This window comes from Sprattus sprattus, assembly GCF_963457725.1.
Source record: "Sprattus sprattus genome assembly, chromosome: 3".
In the NCBI taxonomy this organism is placed as follows: Eukaryota; Metazoa; Chordata; class Actinopteri; order Clupeiformes; family Clupeidae; genus Sprattus; species Sprattus sprattus.
Window position 1 is genome coordinate 41,196,970 of NC_137922.1, and position 25,449 is coordinate 41,222,418.

Sequence of the window (25,449 nt, forward strand, 5' to 3'; positions counted from 1 at the left end):
TTCCTGTAGCCTAGCTAGTCGAAGGGGGCGTCAGGGCCATAGGTTCAGTTCCCCAGGAGTATAGAGCATACACACTGAAATGTATCAATTCCTTGTACTGTGAGTCACTTTGAGTAACCAAGTCTTCCACGTAACCAACTTTTTGGTTCCCCTCAGACGGAGGACTATCTCAAGCGGAAGATCCGGAGCCGTCCTGAGAGGTCCGAGCTGGTCAGGATGCACATACTAGAGGGTGAGTTTGAAGTGCTGCTCCGACACACTCGTTGTCGAAAATGTGGCAAAGTGCACGTTTTGTCATTTCGGCGTTTTGGTTGTGGTAAAAAAGGTGCCATAAATGTGTTGCTTTATGAAAGTATGTCTGTTAGAAGTTGTTTTTTTAGAATGCCTGTATGCTGGTTAAGATAAATAGACACACTTTTTGTATAGCACTCCATCAGTGTCCTTTAAGTATCAGGGAATCGCACACCTCAGTAGACTCAAGTCTCCAAGCGAGCTGTTTAATAAAGTGAAAATGTTACACTGTCTAAAGTTCTTTAGTAAATGTGGTCTTACCCGAAAACTTCTTGCCATAGTTTAAAGCGTAATTACTGTGAGTATGGGAGTGACTTTTAACCTTGGTAACGGGAACCATGTAAACAACTCAACTGACCACAGCCTTGTCACCTTTTGCCAACCACATCAGAGCAGGGCGTGGGCACAAAAAAGGTCATTGTTGTGCTTTAGTGGCTCTTTTATTCTTTAATTTGGAAACCACATTTCATCCTTCCGTCCAGAACACACCATCACAGACAAAGGGTTGCATTCAAGTGGTCTGGATTGGATTCCCATTCACATTAGAGGTTGTAGAACAACAAACATTGCAAGTGTTTTTGTAATGAGTTTAAAAAAAATAAATACTTGGGGGGGGGAAAGGCAGTTTGTCAAGCATGGTGCATGCATGCTTGCTGTGGTCTGAACCAAGGCTTTATATGCTTAGGAACAGCTTGCTTACGAGTTAGACTCTTTTAACTAAACTACTCATAGTAAGTTAACAATTTCCCACGCATCATTTCTGAAAACATAAATGTGTGCTTGTGTGTGTGGGTTTGCCCTTTGGGTGTGTACTTGACCAATTCTAACCAGTTACATCCTATCTGCTGCTGTACAGAGTTACAAGTTCAACATTGACTGACGTGTTTCCTGTCTTCTCTCACCACATAAAAACATTCATAAGAATTATTACTGGATATAGCAGTGTTGTACGACTGTTCTGTTTAGAGTAGAACACAAGCCTGTCCAGGAAAGGTGACGTTAGAGCAGATGAACTTCACAAGCATAGGCTTGTTATTGAATTGTGCTTAACCAATGCCAATTCATTTCCCAGTGCTATAACTGTCTTGCTTACTGCATATATCTTTTGTGTGTGTGTGTGTGTGTGTGTGTGTGTGTGTGTGTGTGTGTGTGTGTGTGTGTGTGTGTGTGTGTGTGTGTGTGTGTGTGTGTGTGTGTGTGTGTGTGTGTGTGTGTGTGTGTGTACAGAGACAATGGCCGAGCCCTCGTTGCAGGCCAAGCAGCTGAAGCTAAAGAGAGCTCGTCTGGCCGATGACCTGAACGATAAGATCTCCCACCGACCCGGCCCCATTGAACTCATCCACAAGAACATCCTGCCCGTGCACACCATCATTGGTGAGTCTCCTCACACTCGCCTGACACTCACACTAGCACACCGACATGCATAACCTGACCGGGCAGAAGTTACCAACCTTGTCATATTTTCCATCATGGAACGCAGGGATATGGTGTTGTAGGATGAAAGACTTAAAGTAATGGACTAGGATTAAACCAATTGTCCTTCTATATCCTCCTGAGACATTTTTGGGGATGTGTGTCAGTTTGATTAAGCAATCTGAAGCTTAAAGAGGTTTGGTAAGTTTGACTCATCTGTCTCTCAAGGTCTTTCACCCACGGTCGCAGATAAGCATCCACCATTAGTCTTGAAATTGACAAAGAGATGGCAACACATCTCATACAAACCGCCGTCACAGGGCTTGTGTTGACACCGACCTCACTATAACACTGTGAACCACACAGGATGGATGTTTACATGCTAATTGATGCCATTTTAGCCCAGCTGTTGCTTCATGCTGTGGTGAACATTTCAGTGATCCCATATTGCTACAGAAGCAGTTGGGTGTTGACACTATGTCATCGATGAACCACTTCTGTTGTACGGCCATCTCTGTGAGATTTCACTTAAATGTTTGTTTAAAAAAAAGCACATAATATTGGTGGAAGTCCAGTTTGCTGAGTGAAAAATAGCTGTAATCTTGCTGGATAACGTCAATAAAAGTATTCGATCACCAATTACTCTCTCAGGTGAGTCATCACCAAAAGGCGACAGCTCTTCATTGGACGAGGACAGCAGTGACGCGCTCTCGCCTGATCAGCCAGCCAATCACGATTCTCCTCTTGGCTCCATCCAGCAGCACTCGCCACCTGATATGCTCACTCCGAATGGCAACCCATCCCCCCCTCAGGTACCCCCACAAGTGTAACGAACTGATGAATGAACCTTTTATAGTACAGCGGATAACCATGACAATTTTGCACTTTTTGAAAGAAACATGAAACTTCTACCATAGTTAGGTTATACCATGAGGTTTATTTTCAGATTTGGAGGGAAGTCAGATTTGACCTCTGAGGCCCGGTAGAGGTCAAATCCAAGATGGCCGCCAATAATATTCAAAAGTGCCTCACGTTGGAACCAAACACAGTAGAAAAACACTTAAGGTGTCATTTCCTACTAACTTTTGGGTGCCCATTCTGTATCTGATACATTTGAAACCACTAGAATTCAAGAAAATGCATTTAAATCAATATGGAGGTCAAATCATGCAGACATAGGGAGGTGAACGGTGCAAAATGGTTGTTTATTTCCAAAATAATAACAGTAATTGTGATGCCAATAATAATGCCAATAATAACTACTTACTAACCGAGAGTGAGGTCATGCAGGTAAATTATCAGACTGAGGCCGTAACATATCGACCGAGCGATAGCGCCTAAGTCTGATCATTTGACCGAACGGTCAAGGTTAGTAAGTTGTTTACCTTTATTAGGTGTTGCCTAGCAAACAATGACTTGCTAACTTCAAGTTACAATGATCAATAGAAAACGGACAACAGGGCTCAGCTTAAATGGCTTTAATTTACAGAATTGTACTGACCTGTACTATAAAGTATTAAGTCCTATAAAGTATTACCCGATATCAAAATGTTCGTAAAGTCTTGAGTCTTTATTCTTCAACTGTCATGGTACCATGACATTCAACTGGTTTTCTGTTCTCAGATAATTTCATAATAGGAGTCCTAATTCTATCAATACATGCTCATGGCTGTTGATATATCGCCCATTTTTTTAAGGATGTAATGTTTAGATCTTGGTACATGGTATCACTCATTTTTAAGATTGATGTCACCGGAGTACAATAACAATAGTTATCAGACCGCAGACCGGCTAGAACGTTAATACGCGGCTGGCATGACTACCCATTAGCCAATCAGAATACAAACAGAGATCTGTACATTTAAGTGCAGCTTTGAGACACAAGCACCGTCCACTGCACCCTTTCTGGCAGTTGCAGCGGATCAGCTCATGGCAAGACTTTGCTGCTTCAGGGAGAGTGGTCCAGAGTGGCTGCCAACCAGTGGTTTCCTTTGTCCAGCCCCAGTCAGATGGCTCTGGCATCTCTGGATCCAGGACCAGTGACTGGTTTCAGATGTTCTTCTGAAAGCAAGCACGCTTGATGTGCTGTTTGATGGCATCCTGGTTTGGAGGGATGTTTTTCTAAACTCCTGGACTTCTGGTAGAAAAGCTGTTTCTTGGCATCATTCACTTCCATGCTCTCACTGGTTCGGTCATACATGAGCACCACAAATTGTTTCAGCAGTAACATGGATTCTACACTGACCTCACTTGGCATGCATAGGTGTTCCTGGAAAGCATCACTGACCTCTGGGAAAGACTTCCATGTCTCCCAGGCAGTCTTCTTTCCATGGCCAGCAAATGCAGACACAGTGTCACATCCAGTGAAAGCATGAAAGACAGGGAGAGTCAGGCACTTGATAGGAGTCATTGTGGCAACCATTTCATGAATAGTGATGAACCGGAAACTTGACCCAACACCAAAGGAAATCCACAGTTCATCAGGAGCTATTTTGCTAAAAGAAGCCACTGCCAACACCACCACATCCGTACCAACGGTCACCTTCTTTCAACCTTTCTGCACAGCATCTGCCACATGCAGAAGTAGCCGAGTGTCCGCCTCTTCTTGCGAACATGGGGTAAGGCGGGCCACACATAAGTCAGCAGGAGAGCAGAGGACTCCAGTTCCATCTGTTGCATACAGTTCTTTGCCCTGTGCTACAGGCAGATTAACGGCTTCTCGGGCCAGGAAGGAAAACAACTCTACTTGTTTTCATCACACCGAAGGAAGTCTTTCCAGTTCTTAAGCATCACAGTAAGGGGAGCAACCCTTTTCCTCATGCCGTTTCCCCTCTTTTGTCTTGTTGAGGCTTTCAGGCTGGCAGATAGGTATACATCCCAGACAAGGTCAACACGGTCGCCTTCCTCTAGTTGAGCAGAGATGTATGGTACAAACACTGTTTCTCCATACTCTTGAAATGTTCTTGATGTCTTTAGATTCAGCATTTGAACCACAGCTGCACCATCTAGAATTACTGCATCAGTCTCAGGAACACTTGTTTTCGGGCAGATTTGACTCCAGGCAGTGAAGCGGATCTGCTTTAACCCCGAACCAAAGTTTTCCTCCACTTGACAGAGCTGGAGGCAGGGACGCAGGAAGTGGGGTGCTCCGGGTGCTGCCGCACCCCCTCTAGTGGACAACAGACGCAACTACAACACTTGAACTCAGGCAATGCCGCGGGTTTTTACATACAGCACCCCCCACTTCATATGACTTCATATTACTTCCTGCGTCCCTGGCTGGAGGTGCTGCCTGGTTGTCATGGGAAAAGAAGTGGTTGATGTTTTCATCTCGTGTTTGACATGAGATGTACAGCCTTGAAAAAAGGCCAAAGTCACTCTTCAGTGCGGCAAGTTGTGCCTTCTCTTTTGATTTGCTCTTGACAGGTGGTCTGCTGAACAGTGGCAACTTGTTCTTTGGAAGAGGATGTGTCATAGGTGTTGTACACCTTTCCAGCCTTTGGGTCACAAACTCTGTGTACTGCTCCTCACCAAGGGTGTACTGCTCCTCACCAATCAATCCTTCTTACAGCATCAGCAACTTGGGTATCAACGATGCCTCTTGTGTCAATGACTAAAAGATCTTGGCTGTGTTCTAGAAATGGATTCCCCATCTCTTCCAGCACTGTGACGAGTGCCTTAACCTCCTTCAGGAATGCTGTTTGCACTCCAGGTTGCTGTTCATGGTGTCTTGAGTCACTGAGTCCATGCTGTTGGTTTGTTGCCTGTTCTTCAAACTCTTTAGTGATCCTGGCGATTTCTGGTCCTGCTACCATCCAGTGTCTGAGTGCTCCTGGATTTACAGTCAGTCCGATAGCCCCACCAGAACCTTTGACCATGGCATTGTTCTGTTCTGGCAGAGAACTGGTCGCTGGTTTTGTGCACCACGAAATGTCCGGACCTGAATTCTGCTAGGACTGCTGGGTGTCTGTCCGCAAGAGTCATCATATCACGGATGTGTACAGGAAGATCACGATAATTATTTTGATCAATGTCCATGATTTTTACCTGAAAAGCTAGCTAGCTAGCTAACTACCAAGGATAACTCCTTCCTGGCTAAGGTTAAATTAATTTGCAATATGAATAATATTTTGTAATTATGTAATAATATTGTTTGTTCATAGTCAATCTTTTTACCTGTTAGAATATGTCGGTTGAAGTGCTCTCTAGTACTGTGGCCTTTCATTTTGCCTAGCAACAACTCTCTAAAGCAGGGGTTTTTCAACCAGTGGTCAGCGGTGGTATTGCAGGTGGTGTGTGAAAATGGTCTAGGGGGGTCACCTGTGGATAATTCTGTGCTGTGAAGGAATTAAATTAGCCACACATCTCATGAAACAACAACTAATAACTGAATAATACAGAGACCACAAAAATGAATTGGGGTACATAAAAAAATAATATTTTTATGTTTTTTTTTACCCTGACCTTTACATAAATGCATTTTCTTGAAATCTAGTGGTTTCAAATGTATCAGATACAGAATGGGCACCCAGAAGTTAGTAGGAAATGACACCTTAAGTGTTTTTCTACAGTGTTTGGTTCCAACGTGAGGCACTTTTGAATATTATTGGCGGCCATCTTGGATTTGACCTCTACCGGGCCTCAGAGGTCAAATCTGACTTCCCTCCAAATCTGAAAATAAACCTCATGGTATAACCTAACTATGGTAGAAGTTTCATGTTTCTTTCAAAAAGTGCACAATTCCCCTTGATTTGAGGGCTTAACCGCTGTACTATTAGACCACTTTAGAACACAAGGATCGCCTAATGGAGAAACTGAAAGTTCCAAATCCAGCTTTAAGAGGGGGGTTAATAAGAAACACTGTCTGAATAAAAGTGAAACTATAAGTGTATAAGTGCACAGATTATTCTTCCTCTTAATTAATCTGTCCCCGTTCGTTGATCTCCTCTGCAGTTCCTTCCTCAAGTCCCTCTGCAGCTGAGCGGCCCAGACTTGTCTCCTGCACAGACGCTGACCAACGGGGCCCTGATCCTCACTGCACCACGTCCAGCCACTGGGCATGCAAAAGTGGGCACTCCTCCTCTATGCTCTTACACCTTAATGAATCATAGTTTATTATATGTTGATCCCTATTATGTGCTCCAGAGATCTGATATGCCCTAAATAGGTTATTTTTCTCTCTGTTCCTCTTCTGTTTTTCTGCATATGAATACCCTGTGTTCTTCTTAATGTTGAGCAGTGTGTTCTTCTATCTTATTCTTAAAAAAATAAAAAACACCTATCTCGTCCATCCTAGTTGAGGGTCCTCTTTCTTTCTGCTCTTGCCGTCTTTTGTCTCTGCTTCTCGTAACATTATTCTTCCTCCTCCTTCTCCTTCTCCTCCATCTCCCATCACGTAGTCGTCAAAGTCCAGCTCGGACCGGCCGTCCCAGCGGCCCAAGAAGGCCAAAGACAGCAAGCCCAAGGTGAAGAAGCTGAAGTACCACCAGTACATCCCCCCCGACCAGAAGGCAGAGCGTGAGCCGCCGCCCCAGATGGACTCGTCCTACGCCAAGCTCCTGCACCAGCAGCAGCTCTTCCTGCAGCTGCAGATCATCAGCCAGCAGCAGCAGCACTACAACTATCACACCATCCTGCCTGCACCACCAAAGTCAGTATATCTGTGTGTGTGTGTGTGTGTGTGTGTGTGTGTGTGTGTGTGTGTGTGTGTGTGTGTGTGTGTGTGTGTGTGTGTGTGTGTGTACATACTGGAAAGCCAGTGATGCAAGATATTGTTGACAGCCTGAGATCTGCTTGTGATCATATTAATAGGTGAAAAGATGTCTGTATGGTCTAACAAGGAGAGGAAGATGATGTATAGGGTGTTGAAAAAAAAGATCCACACGTGTAATTCCAACTGAAGGCACCAGAGGGTGCTCTATACCCTGCTGCATGGTTATGTTACCTCATAAGAGGAAGTCGGAGGAAGTCTTTTCTCACTGCTGCTATTTCCTCTTTCCAGACCCCTTACTGAGCAGCAGCAGCAGCCTCCTCCTGCTCCCCCTCCCCCAGCCAACCCTGGGCCCTCCCCATCTCGTGCCGTGCCAACCCCTACCACCGCCCCCTCCAGCCACACCGGATCCAACCGCCAGAGCCAACCTCTGTCCGCAGACGCCAAGCCAAGCACCCTGCCTGCTAACCTGGACGAGTTCAAAGTGAGCTGATGTTTGAAAGCACAGTTAACGCATACGCTGGAGGGCACGGATGTTAACCCCCTGATGTTAATCTCCCTTTTTATGATTCTGGTTGTGTTCAAGGTGGCTGAACTTAAACAGGAGCTCAAGCTGAGGGGTCTGACAGTGTCAGGTACCAAGAACGACCTGCTTGAGAGGCTGAAGAACTACCAGGAGCTGAACGGTCAGAAAACTGCCCCACCACAACCCCAGCAAGGGGCAGGGCAGACCAGTGGCCCCACCTCTCTGGCTGCACAGTCCAAAGAGGCTCCAGTGAGACTGGGAACCTTCAACTGTCACGGCGTGACCACGCCCCACATGATGCGCTTCAGCAGCACAAGCTCCTCCCCTCCAGTATCTCCCGCCCCCTCCGACCGCTCATTGGCTGGAATGAGCCCAGACGAGACCAGCTGTAATGGCGACGTCTTTGGCGAAATGGTACGCTCACATCTGGTTTAAGTATAATCTGTGGCACCGAGTAGTAAGTCTTTGTAACAAATTAAAACATTGTGACACGTTAGTCTTTTAACCTGTTTACCAAAATCTCTTAACCCTCTAACAATAATCTCACTTTAAATCCTTTAACCATCTCTCGTTCTCTCTCTCTCTCTCCCTCTCCCTCTGTGTTCTGATAGGTGAGCTCCCCTCTCACTCAGCTCACCCTCCACCCATCCCCTGAGCACCATGAGCCCGTGGTGAAGGAGGAGCCGCGGGGGCTCGCCCAGCTCCCCAGCTGCCTCTCCCGGCTGTCCGCAGTCCCCCCCGCCAACGGCCTTGAGGCCCTGGTGGACAAGGATCAGATGCTGCAGGAGAAGGACAAGCAGATTGAGGAGCTGACGCGCATGCTGCGGCAAAAACAACAGCAGGTGGAGACACTGCGCTCGCAGCTGGAGCAGGGCAAGCGCGTCGGCGTCGCCACGGAGACCCCCAATGGCATCACCGAGGCACTCCTCCCTCACGGCTTCCCCCCTCCCCAGCTCAACGGCATGACCATGAGGGTGAAGGAAGAGGCCGAAGACGAGAAGATTGTGTTGACTACTGCGGCGGCAACGGTCTCTGTGGCGATGGAGACGCAGCAGACAACGACAATGTCGCCGCAGCAGACTGCGCAGAGGAAAGTGCAGATGCCCTGCTCCCAGCAGACCCTGCTCAAGCTGCAGCAGATTCAGCGGCTGCAGGTCCAGCAACAGCAGCTGCAACAGCAACAACAACAGCAACAGCAACAGCAGCAACAGCAACAGCAACAGCAACAGCAGCTGCAGCAGCAGCAGCAACAACAACAACAACAACAACAACAACAACAACAGCAGCAACAACAACAACAACAACAACAGCAGCAGCAGCAGGTGGAACAGATGGAGCAGATGGAGCAGACGCAGAGGGTAGACCTGAAGCAGCAGCAGCTTCAGCAGCAGAAACTGCAGCAGCTGATCATCCAGCAGAAGCATCAGCAGCAGCAGCACAGGAAGCAGCAGAGGCCTCAGAAGCTGCAGCAGAGGCAGCAGAGAAGGCAGGAGCCTCCCAGACCACAGCAGGTCAGTCACACTCATCCACTCAGAAAATAGAGGGAATATTTTGATACATCTATCTAGCCATGAAACTGTTGTCAGAAAGCCTTGAGGGATTTATTTTTGGGGGGTCTGTCGGGGGAGTTACCAAGCACCATATTGACAATGTACAGTTCATGCAGTATCTACAGTGCTTGGTTTTTCTTATCGTATAATAATTGTTATTCATTTTCATTTCTGTTATAGGTCCCTCAAGTGTTTGTTACTCAACAACCCAGTGCACCGGTCACAGCCCCCTCAATCTCATTGGACCTCCTAAAGGCACATCCCGCCCCTACGTTGGTGACAGACAGCAATGGTAACCACTATCTAATCACTCTGACCAACAGCAGCACCGATGGCCAGCTGACCGTGTCACCACAGAGCAAGACCAATGGGCGCATCACTTTGCAGGTACAGCCTGGATTTTAACAGTTGACCTTCCCAAAAGGGCGTACATTTACCCCCCTATAGCATGAGTAAGTTGTACAGTACAGACTAATCAAGGGTCTAATGATTAACATATTTATGTTCATATCAGCGGTTACAGTCAACCCCTGTCAAGCTCCCCAGCCAATCACCTGTACAGACCATCTCAAGCATCAACCAATCAAAACCAAAGGAGCAGGCATCACCTGCTAAACAGCCTATGAAAAAGGTTTGCTGTTTACATACATACACAAAGAACACTATATTAAACGTCAGGCTTGTCCAGAGTGGGGCCTCCTTAATCTGTTTTAATCAAGGCTTATGATGTCTGTATGTCTCCTCCTTACGCCCAGAAGGCGGGACTACATCTGCTTACCAATGGCATACAGGAGCCCACAGTGCCCGCCACTGCGCCCCCCAATCTCCAGCCTTTCTTTTTTACCAAGGACTCCTCATTGGATCAGACCCCCTCGCCTCCACCAATCAAGGTAGGCCGGTGAAACCATAGCTCTCAAAACCCCCCTGTAGTGAGTCATTATGCCTGACCTCAACACTTCTTCATATTCACTGCCATTTCCTTTTCCTACATCCATATTCCTCTCCTATCTAAACTGTGTGTGTTCTCTTTCAGTTAAGAGTTAGTAGTTTGAACTCTCTCTCTCTTTCTCATTCTCTCTCTCTCTCTCTCTCTCCATCCTCTTCCTCCTCAGCGCGAGGCTTGTCCGACCTTTGACCGTCACACCTTGTTCACCCCTCCCCCTCCTAAACAGACCTCTCGCTCTACTTCACACAAAGTATGACCCGTCATCTTTGTCTGTCCTCTTGTCTTTCATCTGTCATCCCTTCTTCCTTGGTCTTTTGTCCCTCTGTTTACCTATTCCCAATCCTCAAGGTCTTGCCTGATGTTTATTGATATATTACCCTCTTGAGCCATCATAAAGGCATAAAACTTAAGTGTAAGGTAGTTAATGGGGTGTGTTTTTACAGATACTGCACTAGCAGTTTCAATATAACCATTGCTAGTGTTAACAGTATACGTCATGTAAGTGTGGTTGTTCTCATGAAGTGATTTGGGTTTTTTTTTTCTGGTCACAGGAGAATGGCTCATGCAGTCAGCATATTGACGATTTGTTTGACATCCTCATCAAGAGTGGAGGTAAGATCTTTCTTTCAGATTATAAAAATGACGTTAAGATCTGTTTCAGCCAGATGTTGCTATGCAGATTTTCTGCTATATGGAAATTGCCACTGTTTGTACTACCTTAATATCAGTGAATAAAGAAGCCGCCCACAGTCCAGGCCAGATGATAATCTATACCTGCTTAGTTTAAATTATGGAATACACATTTAGGAAAGTAGGACGTGTTTTGTCTAAATATTCTACATGATTGTGTAATGGTTTCTCACACTTTAATTAATTTTTGTACTTGTCTCTTCTTTCCCAACCCAGAAATCTCCAATTTCAAAGCCAATCCGGACCCCTCCCTCTCCGACCTGCACTCCAACCCGCCCACCCCCTCCCCGCCCTCCTCTCCACTCCGTCTGTCCCCCCCAACACCTCCTCCAGAGCTATCCTCCACCTCGTCCTCCCCCGCGTCCCAGCATGCTCTGCGGGCCTTCCAGGACGGCAGCCGTGCCCGTCTGGAGGACTTCCTGGAGAGCACCACGGGCACACCGCTGCTGGGTGGAGCCGGCGACCCGGATAGTCCGCTGACGCTGATCGACGAGCTGCACAGCCAGATGCTCAGCGCGCCCAGCATCCTGGACCACTCGTCGCCCATGGACACTAGCGATCTCAGCTTCACTCCTCACCCCGCCGGCCTGGACTTCGGGGACCCCACCCTGGACGGCATGGACTGGCTGGACATATCAATGGGCGCAGGCGGCCCGGGGAGCAGCGGCGGGGATGGAACCGGGGGCGTCAACGGCATCGGCGGGGGGAGCGAGAGTGCCACAATTTTGGCCCCACTGGGCTCACATACGCCCCCTAGTGTCTTCTCTGCAGACTTTTTGGACAGTTCAGACCTGCAGCTCCACTGGGACTCCTGTTTGTAGCCACGTGGTTTGTAGGCGCAGCCACATAGACACGGACACATGCTGTAGGGTCACTGCATCGCCGCAGGTGTTTGAGACACACGCTCGCTAGCAGACGTTAACCACATGAACTGTGCACATATGCTGAGAAACCCCCTGCTGGAAATCGGCTGCAAATGCAAAAAAAACAAAAAAACAAAACAAAAAAAAACGGATTGGGGAGACCCTCCTCTGACCCCCGGCGTCCATTACTCTGACGGCAAGAGCACTGAGTATTCTCCTCCTGTCCCACATAGCCTCTCGCCTCACACCCACCCCACCTGCTGTACCGTATCCAAAGACTTAGCCAACAGTGAGGAGTTGCTCCCCCCTTCTACCCCCCACCCCAGGACTGGATAAAAGTCCCACAGTCCCTCCTCTCTCTCTCTCCTCCTTCCACCCTAAGCCACCCCCATAGGGCAGTGCTCAGAAAGCAATACTCTAAGGCCACGTATAGGCTCTCTCTCGCAGGCCAAAATCTCAGTGGGTAGTTTGTCCCGGCATATCTGTGGTCTGAGCTTGGCTGCCACGGCAGTCCTGAAATGGATTGGCATAGAAGAGAGTTAAGTTTCATCAATGCAACACCAAATGCAGAGTCACTTTCCTTGATCATAGTTTTTATTAAAAAAAGAGTCTATACCATCTAAACTGGTTTCCAAGCTACCTTCCTTAGTTTAATTACTGAACACTGCAATTGAGCCTGGTAGCCTGCAGCTGTGCGGTTCTTGGAGATAGAGAAGATGAAAACCTGGACCTAGTAAGGGTGATCTCATGGCCAGCACTGCAGGGCGTCTTGATGAGACCCCGGGGTTAGTTCAGTCATTAGTTTCATTTTTAGTGCTGGTGATCGCTCAGGTGGGACACGCCGCGCGGCGTGAGGCGTCACAGCACTGAACATAAAAACAAAAGTCAGACGACGTGTTATTTTGAGGTTGTGTACATTTTACAATGAAATTTTAAATATCACCACGGTAAACGAGGGTGCCCTGCCACTCGTGCGCTGGGTCCAAGTTGGGCTTCTCTCACTGCTGTACTGCTGTGCCCCATATTCTTGTGTATTAGCACTGAGTTAACCCTTTCTCTATCTGTCCCTTTCTCGCTCTCTTTCTTTTTCTCTCTTTCTCTCTCTCTCTCTGTATCTTTCTCTCATTAATAATGTTGGTGGAATTTCAGTGTATCAGTTCTTCCAACTTTGCACTTAAAATGACCTTGATCGGTACTCTTGTATCGCATCGGGGCTTTCAAAAACTCACACGGGCTCCTGGGAATTTGGTTTGGTGATGTTCATCAGATCACTATGCATTGCTATCATTTTGGGGTATATATTATAAGTAGTGCTTTTTCTTTTTTTTCTCCCCTTGATTGTATAGTTTTAGCAGGTGGAGATCAGAGCTGGGCTTCCAGTTAAAACATATTTGAACCTTGTAATTTTTTTAAAAGAAGTAAAAAATAAAATAAAAAGATAAGAACAAACATGGAACGTGTGTAGTTTTGTATTTGTGTGCGGGTGTCTTAACTGTGGGTGTGGGTGTTTGTTCAGGCAACATTAGGTACTTGGTCATGCATTTGATGTAGGAGTGATTTTACACTTAAATAATCGTGACTATGTAGAATGTAGCTTCATGTTGCTGTCAGTAACTTTGATTTATTGCAAAGTATCATTGTTTTCCCTGCAATTTTATTTCAGTCATATATTGCAGTTTCTCCACTCAAGCAGAGAAATATCTCATACAGAAAGACCCCTTTAATTCATCAAAAAGGGCAGTCAGCTTTAATACGTTTGACTGCTGCTTCATTTCCACATGTGTTTTCTGGTGGTATACATAATTGAACAGATTCTCAGACGACCTGCAAGGTCAAGCATTAATGTGTGTGTGTGTGTGTGTGTGTGTGTGTGTGTGTGTGTGTGTGTGTGTGTGTGTGTGTGTGTGTGTGTGGTGTGTGTGTTCTCTCTAACTGATGGAAACTCCATGCCCAACCCACTATTTCATTGCTGATGTATTTGTAATGAAATGCTGGGAACTTAATTGAGTTTCCCAGAGTGGGTTTGTAGCCTAGAGGCACACAAGTCAGTGAGAACCAAACTCATTAAAGAGAGTGTTTTGAGTGGAAATGTTAGCTTCAGGAAAACATACTTAAAATGACCATAGTATATACAATAAACAATATACAATATAATTTTTGGGCATAGCCAGTATGATATACACATTAAAGACATGGCTGAAAATATCCAGACTTGAATGCACTGATACAACTTGCAGCCTATAGAAAGTACCAGTGATGTCTTGATCACTAATATGGTCAGTCAGGATTGAGCCAACAGAGGGTGCTGACGTCTTGGAAAGGGAGCTTCTGAATTGCACTACCTCCACTCTGCAACTTCCTGCTTCATAGAACTGGCTCCTGCACTGCCATGTCCAGTAGACTCTCACACGTACTGCAAAATACATGGCTTATGCTGTCAGGGCATGTCAAGTTCACAAGGAAGGCAGTCTTTCTTACCATGACGGCCCATTTGACATTTGGGTACCTAGGCCCATTCACTGATTAACTGCATAACATTTGCAGCAATGAAGTCAGGCGACAGGTTTGTAAAATATGTATTTTTTTTATTCTGAAAAGAGTTTCTAAAAACAGATTTACAACAACTTTGTCCAATATACAAACAAGGTACATGGTAACAGGAAGCTTATTTTTGTGCTCAATATATGAATACTTTTCACGCATGGACTGCTTTTGAGTATACAGAGTCAAGCAGAATTATGCCCCCAAATTTTATAGACTTATTAAGCATTCTATTAAACTGTGAAAATACTGTATTTACATGGACGTGGCCACAGGGTTTTGCATTACGACTGATTAAAAAGGAACAAACATCGGTAAAGATAGCTCAACACGGTTATTTCTTACAGTCAGTGAACTGGACACTGGTCTTTGTGCTCGTATTGCTTTTTTGCCCTGTCATCAGTCCAAATTGCACAAATGAAAAATTGTGTTTAAATATCCCCCTTTTGTTCAGCACCTATAAAGGCTGAGTCACAGCCAGCGAAACGTAATGTTTTAAATAGGACAGCATTCCACCCTTTGGTCCTACGTCATCACACACTAACATTCACTTCACATGCCATGAGGTTATCTAAGCAATAATTTCACCTCAATGAAGCTTCACCTCAATGCAGTTTATTAGAACATAAAAGTGTAAAGTTCACTAGTTTCAAAAGCCCTTCTATGAACAACTTTTAACATTATCGCATAAGGAAGAAATTGGCAGATTTGCAGACAAATCACTCAACTGCGTGTATGCACGGGGGGTAAGATGAGCCGCTTTTTACTTTCGGTCGACCAATAGACAAGGGAATATAAAACAGAAATAGAAGTAATGTATACAACACAGGTTCAGTAGGTATACAATCAATAAAAACTTAACAGTGTGCCTAAATCAAATAGACAGCAAAATATGGGGTCCCAAAAAAAAATGGTCTGGTGGCTCAACTTGCCCCACGTTGGGGTAAAGTTGAGCCATCTGAGGAAACGGTTACTAAATAGTGTATTAACTAGATTAAACCCTTGTCTTGAATATCAGTATAAACTCTGTAGCCAATAACATAAACACTAACACGTCACATATGTACGGAAAATGTTATTCAAAATGGCAAGTTAAGAGTTATCATTCTACATCATCATAACATAAACTAGGGCTACAAGCGTATTCCTATGGAGCCCCTATCTGTTTTCTTCTGTAATTACGTGGCATGGCAGCTGTTAAGCTACATCTAAAATATAAAATATTATGTCAGTTATTCATTGTTTGGATGCAACACTTATTTAAGCACTAAATATTTGACTTAACGTCATGTAAACAAGAGGGGGTAAGATGAACCACCGGTTGAACTCACCCCCAAGGCTCTAGCACATTTTGCCCAACAGCCACCATTTTGGGAAAAGTGCTTAGACAAGCCACCCAGAGCTACACCTTAGCTTATTCACTCATATGTTTTTTACACACTGCCAGTTCCTCAACATATCTTAATCAAACTGAGATTATAACACTGAGATAAATTACTTTTAATGTTAGACTGATATATATATACACCTATTAATGCCTATACAAATAAAACTGATAGGAAAACAAGTGTTTTTCTGTGTGTGGAAAACATACATTTACCACCTTTCCTCCACAGCAAGATGAAAATGATGTATGGCTGCCCAGATACAGGTGATGGGTCAACGTACCCACTGGTTCATCTTACCCCACGCTCCCCCTACTTAAAAATATTCGTTTGAGGTGCATTCCAGGTTTGTTAGCTTGTGGTCCTTTGTAATATATGTGTTGGGAAGTTGAACACTAAAATACAAATCATGTTTAGAGGATAAATATAACATGTGCTTTGAGAGAAGTCAAGACAATGAAAACACAACCGTTACATTGGGTCATCTTTGGGTCAGAAATATGCACAGTCTCCAGGAAAAGAAACACTGGTGAAGGTACATACACCCTTGAAAGATTAACAATTCAAAATATATATATGTATATATATATATATCAGAACTTTGTAGGTACATACCCTTTCGCCTCTCAAACTGAGTTTATCGACAGCTAAAAACTGCCACACTAACAAGGTGTGCCTAAAGAACATCTTACTGTAATGGCCTTCCCCATTAGCTATTGCACATAGCAGATTTGGTCGTACACCCTGCAATTCAGCTGTCTCCAACTGACCAGGTCATTCTGAAAGTGTTCTACTGTTATGCTGACATCACCATGATGAAATGAAATGGAAGTATTGTCTTTGCCCTTGCGATACATTCTTGATATCTTGTTACCCGTCTCGTTACCAGTCCTGTAAAACCAATACTGTGTTAGACACTGAATAACTTGTGCACTTCTAGCCAGTGTGGAATTCCAACGAATCAGTTGTCATTTCTGACTTCTGTCTGAGTGTCAGGTAACGGTTATGAGATGCTAGAGGCTTTGAATCTTTCCTTAGGGTGGTGATCAAACTGAGGTCATAACAGATCAACTAAAGACTTCAACTGTAGTAATCTACCAAGGTGAGGGTCCTCCACACAACAGGCTTGGCCTTTCTCCCTCAACATCTGTGTGTGTGAATCAGAGCAATCTACCCAATGCTGTGTAGTTTAAATCAAGACCGTGTTAAAAACCGAGTGTCTGACTTGTGGATTCAGATGCTTGAAGGCGGTGAGTTTGGAGAGAGATAGAATTATGCAAATAAGAAAAAGAAAATGAGATTGGTACAGCATGAACATAAGTTATTACATTTGATAGCCTTTCAGTGGGACAACTTTATAATGCTGACATTTCTATGTATAATGGTTAATGGTTGTAATAGAGTGGTGCTGTGAACATGGAGCAGTTTGGCGAAAAGACAAGTGTCAGCCCTTAAGGGCCATGTGCAGAGATGAGTGTCTCGTAAGGTCAAGCAGAATGGCCTGTGGGGGACAGCGAAGTATTCATGGAGGGGTCTCTGGACAAGAGATGCAGACAAGTCAAGGAAATGAAAAACCTCACAAAAATGTGGTTGTCTGCCTCTCATTGAAGTACCAACTTTAAGATTTGAAAAATTAGTTCACTACAACATCATGTTGTTGACATCAGTGACTAAATATTTGAATGGCCATTGAGAGTGTTTATTAAGGGATTTGCAAATTAGTCAATAACTACTGTAATAGACTCCTAAAATCTAACACTTCATTCAGAGAGTAGTAAAAGCCTCAAGTCATTCATGTATAGTTTTTCTGATATATCCATTTTGGAAAATGCATTAAATCCACAAAATGTACTTTTTAATAATGAGAAATCATGAAATGTTTCACTTGGATGTGCATCATGTTAGTTGGAGGTCGGTTGTGCTAGGAGGAAACTAAAAGCCTGCTGTCACTGCCAAGGAAGCTACTAGCTTTAGCTTAGCTTTGTGGCTAACTCATCGTTTTATAGTGTGGCAGTGAGGTTAAGCCTGCATAACTCTGACGTAGTTTTTGCTGTTGTCTTAACTTGCCATAGTTACATTTGAACGTGTGAAAGCAGGATGTGCAAGACAGGAAATCGAAACACCACATGCTTTCAGGTAAACAGCCCTGTGCTTACACTAAACATACCAAATACTCCAACTATGAAGACATCACAGCTGCTGCCTTAATGTCTGGCCAAGGATAGTGAATAAGAAAGTGGCTTATGATGGTTAGAAGTGTCCTGTTGTCTCTGATGATTCATGATGATTCATGATTCGTGTGAGACTGTTTCTGGTTGGTTTGGTTTCCCATCACTTTAAACATGTGCCCTTTCATTGACATCATCACAATTAACAAACAAATAAACAGACAAAATAACAAATTAATAAATACATAAATAAATAAATAGATCAATAAATAAACACAGAGATCCTCATCAGACATTTCTGAGGGACAAAAGTAACATGTCACATTACATCCTCCCCTCTGCTCAAAGTCTGCCACACACACCTGCAGCAGGGTCATACAGAGACACGCTAGGATATGAGCAGACATGCTTGACAAGATGCACCTCCACCCTGCCCTCTGTCTGTCCAGACAGTGAAGAGAGAACAAGAGGGAATATTTTGTATTCATATATCTCCTTTTTGGGGAGGCCATCACCACACTGGAGTGTTCTGTCTCTGCTTTTCTCTTTCAGTCTCACTCTCTCTCTCTCTCTCTCTCTCTCTCTCTCTCTCTCTCTCTCTGTCTGTCTGTCTCTCTTTCATGTGTATGGGTGTATATGGGGGAGGAGAGGGGGGGGGGGGGGGGTCTGATTGAAGCTGATGTGATGGTGGCGTCATCCTCATTGAGTTAATGTGGCCTCAGGGGGAACTGTCTCATGTGGCGCCAGACGACCTGAAAATGAAACGCACCTCACCACACTGAAGGGGGACGAGAGTGTGGTGCCTGTTGGTGCAGAGAGACAAAGAGAGAGAGAGAGAGAGAGAGCTAGAGGAAGAAGAAATGGCCTGACGTGACTGACGTACAGTGGATAGGACCAACACCTGGGCGAAACAAGAGAAGAGAAGAGCGAGTCTTCTGTTTCATTCTCGTCATTATTGTAATTGCCTGCGAGATCCGCTGTGGAGCTTGCCACACTGACCAATGAGCACTTTTCCACAGCGCATCTTCCTGGCTGTGAAATACCCTCCCTCCCTTTTTTCACACAGTGACTTCTGTCTTGCTGTTGGTGGTGTAGCCCTTGTACCTAGGTTGATAGAGGTTGGACAGTTGGCTCCCGTAGCTCACGGAGTGGGGAAAGAGCTCGTGCAAGGCCTCTATACTGTACTGCCTCCTGCTGGCATAGGTCTGCCGGCGCGCCTGGTGCGCCTGGTAGCTCGGGTGCGCCTGGTGTATTTGGTGCCCCGGGTGTGAGGTCTGCCTGTGGACGTGAGCTCTGCCCGAGGAGTCCCAGGCCCGGAAGGCCGAGCTGCAGAGCATGGGGTCGGTGGTGGTCCTGGGCATGCGGGCCCTCTCCAGGTGGGTTTGGGGGATGGCGATGGACAGCGGGCCGTGGATGTTGTGGGTGGGGACGGCCCGGTGGAGGTAGGACTTGTCCTTAAAGTGCATGGGGATTGGCTGGAAAGCCACGGGCTGCGCCTGGTACTGCGCCTGGTACTGCGTGAAGTCCATGAGAGGGTAACTCTTGTAGTAACTGCGGGCGGCGGTGTCGGCTGCAGAGAAGAGAATTGAAGAGAAGAGAAGAGAAGTTAAGGAACCGAGATGACAGTAGGTGTAAGAGTAGGTGAATAAGGAGATTACGTCTTTTTAACATCCTGTTGCAAGGAGCACAACTAATGGTTATTTTTAGGCTTGTTTTGGCCTGTCTGTCAGTTTGCATGAAAGTGACACATACATGACTACGTGTGCCTGCAGGTCTGGAGACAACATGAAGTGCTCTAAAATGCTCCAAAATTGTCTGGCATAAAAACCCACCCGTAAATAGTCAATTTTCGTTCATTTTTGTGACATTAGTGAGTCCATTTAAAGCTTAATCCCATACAGTCCAATTTCATCTTCTAACCAACAGCCCATTTATCTGGGCTTTCCTGTCCTTCAGCGAGAGTCTGAATGTAAGCATGGTTGATTAGTTTTGCTGTAAGACACATCCCAACTCTCTGTCCCCTTGTCCAAATTTAGTGGAGATATTAAAAGACCCCAAGAGTGAGTTTGGAGGTGCTTTGTTCATGGAAAGAAGGGAGAGAGGTCCCTCCAGTCATCCCCGGCTGAGGACGTTTCCTGTTGATCCGCAGTGGATGAGCGGAGTGTGTGGAGGATGGCATTATAAATAAGACTGCCCTGTCTCCTTCTATTAATGGACAAAAAGAGGGACTATTTGCACAATGAGACCAATGCCTCCAGCCTAGCCAAAAGCTCTCTCTCTCTCTCCCTCTCTCTCTATTTATCTTTCTCTTACACACACACACACACACACACAAACTCACACACACACACACACTCACGCACTTGGTACCTTGCTATGCCCCGTGTGTATCTTCCGTAAAGCTGCTCTCCTTTTCATGTCATTAAGTAACTCGTTGTGATGTCTTCCTTGCTCCTGTGCTTGTTGACTCAGGCTGGCTGTGTGTGTGTGTGTGTGTGTGTGTATGTGCGCGCGTCTTAGTGTCTGTGTGTCTGGTTTTGAGAGGGGTTATGAAACAGACAGTGGCGGGCTCTAATAGAATTTATGGGCGAGACACATTCACCGCCAATGACAATCCAGACGAAAAGGTTAAAATGAAAGTAATTTTGGTTGTTTAGGTTCCCATCAGTATGTCACATACTGTAGAGCGAGAACAAGACTCCCCCTGGCCACATTCAACTGGTGCCCTGCTGCCTACTGTCTCTCTCTAGAAAAGCCCCCGAGCTGCTAAGGAGCATTAGCAGGCAGTCCTATCTCATTCATTAAACGGTCCGTGCCGCGAGGGGAGACCGGATTTGATGAAGGTTCAGGAACATTGAGCTCGCTGGAAAGGTTACATTGTCAGTGTGAATTAGAGTCAGTGACTCCTGGCACATTCCTGCATGGGCTGGCGCTGAACTGCAGATGACAATCGTCTGGGCTCACTTCAGGCATTAGTATAAACAATGTGTCTCTCCTCCTACGGTTAGTTGAACAGCCAATGCCCACTACATAGACTAACAACAATGTCTTTCAGATAATGATGATGTTAGGATGTGTAGTACTGAATGGGTGAGTGTTTGACTGTTGGGTTAGGGTTAGATGATTATTGATGATGTTACGATGTGTAGCACTGATTGGGTGAGTGTTTGAGTGTTGCGTGTGAACAGGAGGGGGTTCTTACCCACGGCCTTCAGGGAGGTGTACTTGTTGAGGCCCGACATGCTGAGGTCTCTCTGGTGGTGTGGGAAGCCCATGGTGTGTCCAAACGGAGTATACGCGCTGTTGAGATGGTGTTGCTCTGGGAGACAGGGACCAAAGACAGGGAGGTTATGAGAGGGAGAGACAGAGAGAGAGAGAGAGAGAGAGAGAGAGAGAGAGAGAAAGAGAGAGAGCGAGACAGAGAGAGAGAGAGAGACAGAGAGAGAGAGATTATTGTCCACTAGAGCATTATTGTTTAGCACTGTGTGTCATTAAATGGCTCTGTCCTAGGGAGCCAGTGCTCACCCATACAAGATTGCAATGGCATCCAGAACTGCTACCTGAACCAGAACCATGGCAGAACCAAGCCAGTAGTGGCACCTGAAAGGTAACTAGACTGAGACTAGCTGGAGGTACTGTGCATGTAGCTCTGCTGCCTTGGCACCTGGAAGGTAACCTGACTGAGGCCATGCCTCAAACCAACTACTTTACGATGGACACTGCATTACAGTGCATAGTGCACACTAAGCACTTACATCTGTAGTGGGTTCTGCTGATTAGTGTTGTCTCAAATGGAATACTGACGGACGCAAATGTGCAAGCCTTTTACACATTAATTTGTGCGCCAGCTCCCTCCAGCCAACTGGAAATTGTAAACAAAGATGGCGGACCAAACTCCGCTCACGGCTGTGCTTTGTATGTAACTCTACATCTTTTGGTGTTTTCTCGCTTAGATTTTCAAAAGTTACCAAGAAATAGCCACTGTACTATCAGACAAACCAGTTATTGTACCCAGCAATAATGGTTGAAGTGATTTGCGAGGCGTCAGCCAACTTTCCAAACTGAAAAGCTGCCCAAAGGTCTCCTCCTCTACCGCTACATAGCCAAGATGGCGCCCGTTTAGGGCAAGAAGTGTCCATCGTTTCACACTGCATTTTTTGACCGCTTGCAGTGCGCAATCCGGCTACTTTCAGTGCCCTGAATTCTGTTGGTGTTCTCAGTGTGAATGCTCTACGCCCTGAAAGTCAGTGTTTGAAGTGCGCAAGAAAGCGGTTTGAGACATGGCCAGAGACTAGCTGGAGGTCCTGTGGCTGTAGCTCTGCTGCCTTGTCAACAGTTGACTTGGGTTTGATTTCCCGCTTCTGCAGGATGCCCCTTGTAGGTCCCTTAGGATAGAAGTGTCTGCTAAATAGCGGACCTTTATCTTTATTTACACAGGGAATAGAGGTGGGGTGTTGGAGAGAGTTGGGATTACAGGGTCAGAAATCCATAACTTGAAGTACATGGATGTCTGCAAGGGTTTCCCGACCTGAACTGGTTAGATAGATAGATAGATAGAGATAGATAGATAGATAGATAGATAGATAGATAGATAGATAGATAGATAGATAGATAGATAGATACTTCATTTATCTTTATACTTAAATTTAGGAAATCTGTTTCACATTGACAAATAATGGTTGGCAATTAATATGATTGGTGACCACAAGCTGATGTGCAACTATAGCTGAGTCTGTTTTTACAGTATTCTTTGGTAAACCACAAAAGGAGGAACTTTCAACTGCATTAAGAAAGCTGACCCACTGAAATGAGTTATCTGAACTCAGACTCACTTCTAGGCTCCTGTCACTTTCACCCCCACACACTCTCATACACACACACACATACACATATACACACATACACACACACACACACACACACACACACACACGCACACGCACACACGCACACACACACACGCGCGCACACACACACACACACACACACACACACACACACGCACACATACACACACAAGCACACATTGACATACACACACACACACAATCAGACACACACACACACACAATCAGACACACACACACACACACACACTCACACCTCTTTGCGTAAATCTGCACTGCAGGAACATGCGAGCCATTTCTTCATGTAATCAGCTTACAGCAGCCCAGCTGCATGGGGAGAGAGGGGCTGCTAAGAGGACGGCTGAGAGGAGGCTGGACTCCAAATCTGTCTGGATGAAGAAAAGGGCTTTTTTCCCCCCACACTGAGCCGTGCCTTCACCGTCCTTCTACTAAATGGCAGTATGGCGCTGGTCCTCATTTCTCAGAACTTCTCTTGTAGTCTACAAAAAACACTTCTTACATTGCCTGCCACTTTCCTTGTCACATTCTTTCCTCTTATACTCCCTCTTTATCTCGGACTTTCTCTCAAACATTTTCTCTCTTCTCTGCTTTTTTCTTTCTCTCTACTTCTGTCCGACACGCTGTCCCCCTTGCTTCCATCCTTACTTCCTGATAGTTCCTTTCCCTTTCCTTCCTTTCTCTCTTTTCCCCCCCTTCTTACTGTCTTTCTATTCGGGCGAGGGATGTAGGAGCATTGAGGGGCTGGGTCGATGTGTCTCAGGGTGCTGTCACTCCCGCATGTGATGAAACAGGAGCAGCCAAGGAGCCGTTTGAAGCTCATCCAGTGAATCAGGCCACAACATCCAGGCAAACCTATGCTCAAAGCAAGACATACACACACACACACACACACACACACACACACACACACACACACACACACACAAGCATACAAACACATACACAAATGCATCTTCGCACACACACATCCAAACACAGACACACACACGCATGTACATAGGAACTGGGACTCACAGGCCTCGTTGTTGAATAAATCGGCAGACCTGTTGGGAGAGACCTGCCCATGTATGAGCTTTTGAACAAGTATGCGTTTTATCTCTCAGCCAGAGTTCTTCAAAAAACAGTGTGAAGAAGTGTGCCTGGATACAGAGGGTGCTTCAATTATTTCAGGAAACTTGTGTTGTTTTCAGCACCGGCCAACTTAGCTTTAGCTTTAGTTTAGCTACATTTTGCAGTAGCTTGTTGGCAGTTCAACAACATTCATATTTGATTAGTGATTCAAGTAGGTGAATTACTTTTTTGACTCATTTTTGTGACGTTAATAACTGGAACTCCAAACAAGTTCCTGAGACTGCTCATATGTTGTATAACCAAGAGATTATGCTCTGGCAAGTAAAAGATTTTGTTTAGACCACTGTTCAAGCTGTTCAGGTGCAAGTCCGTTGTTACAAAACTAGTAAGACAATGGCCCATTTTTAGATCAGCACTACTGTTTAAGTTTCAGATAATACCAAATCAAGATTTGTTTGGAACATGGTATAATATTCCTTGCAATTTGGTCCTTTTGAAAAGCCCATTTGAGAATTTTTTGTTTAAGACTCAGGGGGTGAAAATATTAGGTGTCAATAAGGATTAATTATCGCTATTTATTAACAAATGTTAAGAGAAGTTGTTGCATGCCATTTTAGAAGTTACCTGGCTGACTGAGTAATCCAGCTAGGTACAATACCCCCACCCTGGACTCTAGTTTCTAAAAGGCAGGTGACTGATGGACATTGTATAAAAAAACAAAGCTGACATTCCTTGCACTTTCCCATGAATAGTGAATTTTTTTTTCCCCAACCCATGACAGCAAAATACCCAAATATATTTATGCCTATGTCAACAGTTCTAACAGAAAATCATGATGTCCAGGTGTACAATGGTAAAAATAATAAATGGTCATTTGCATCCTGCTAATGAAAGCATAAGCCTAATGTACCGTGGACAGCAGAGGAAAAAAACAACCTGACGGATGACTAAAATGATGAAATCCAGTCATCGAAATGGCCTACTTCCTACTCAGTTTAGTCGGCCCTACATTTGGACCACCTCGGCACAGCTCAGAGGGTACGGCGGCTGCCCCTCCCCCTCCCCCCCCGCCCGAATGTCCTAATTCCTCCACTATGGCTGACGGTGACAGAATGACGAGGGCAGTGGCACTCGCTGATGCATTTAAAGGATGTGGGGGTTTGTTTTTAGTCCGTTTGTTCCCCTGACCATTAGGGACATCTCATTTAGCATGTCCGCCAAATCCGCGATGAGGGAGGGCTGTCTGGGTAGCCTAACCTCTTCAGGGCAGCTTGAGTCAGGTGCAATAGAAAGGGGACATCACTGGGACAAGGTTTTTATTTTATTTTTACAGGGCTTGCCACATTCTCAGAGAGGAATTTCATAAAGACTTCACCAGCCAATTCATAGGCATAGTATTGGTTACAAAAAGCTTAAGTCTATTCAGT

The 25,449-nt window shown here is 45.3% G+C and overlaps 2 protein-coding genes across 7 annotated transcripts in view; one reads left to right on the plus strand and one right to left on the minus strand.

Moving 5' to 3' along the window:
- Nucleotides 1–13,438, plus strand: part of mrtfab (myocardin related transcription factor Ab) — a 34,858-nt gene extending 21,420 nt beyond the window's left edge. For 3 of the 6 annotated variants that reach the window (XM_080835123.1, XM_080835124.1, XM_080835126.1), the window contains 15 exons: nucleotides 157–232; nucleotides 774–839; nucleotides 1,519–1,665; nucleotides 2,356–2,516; nucleotides 6,658–6,771; nucleotides 7,104–7,354; nucleotides 7,706–7,898; nucleotides 8,001–8,354; nucleotides 8,552–9,451; nucleotides 9,671–9,877; nucleotides 10,005–10,121; nucleotides 10,246–10,380; nucleotides 10,603–10,686; nucleotides 10,988–11,048; nucleotides 11,343–13,438. In XM_080835123.1, the coding sequence (XP_080691249.1) occupies nucleotides 157–232; nucleotides 774–839; nucleotides 1,519–1,665; nucleotides 2,356–2,516; nucleotides 6,658–6,771; nucleotides 7,104–7,354; nucleotides 7,706–7,898; nucleotides 8,001–8,354; nucleotides 8,552–9,451; nucleotides 9,671–9,877; nucleotides 10,005–10,121; nucleotides 10,246–10,380; nucleotides 10,603–10,686; nucleotides 10,988–11,048; nucleotides 11,343–11,947 (3,471 nt within the window). In that variant the 3' untranslated portion in view covers nucleotides 11,948–13,438. The remainder of the gene's footprint in view (nucleotides 1–156; nucleotides 233–773; nucleotides 840–1,518; nucleotides 1,666–2,355; nucleotides 2,517–6,657; nucleotides 6,772–7,103; nucleotides 7,355–7,705; nucleotides 7,899–8,000; nucleotides 8,355–8,551; nucleotides 9,452–9,670; nucleotides 9,878–10,004; nucleotides 10,122–10,245; nucleotides 10,381–10,602; nucleotides 10,687–10,987; nucleotides 11,049–11,342) is intronic. The other 3 variants (XM_080835127.1, XM_080835128.1, XM_080835125.1) reach the window with 2 other exon arrangements.
- A 5,703-nt stretch (nucleotides 13,439–19,141) lies between these two features.
- Nucleotides 19,142–25,449, minus strand: part of shisa8b (shisa family member 8b) — a gene marked incomplete at both ends in the record, with an annotated part of 29,759 nt that continues 23,451 nt past the window's right edge. Inside the window, 2 exons of the mRNA XM_080835142.1 lie at nucleotides 19,142–19,653; nucleotides 21,286–21,402. Coding sequence (XP_080691268.1) covers nucleotides 19,142–19,653; nucleotides 21,286–21,402 — 629 coding nt within the window. The remainder of the gene's footprint in view (nucleotides 19,654–21,285; nucleotides 21,403–25,449) is intronic.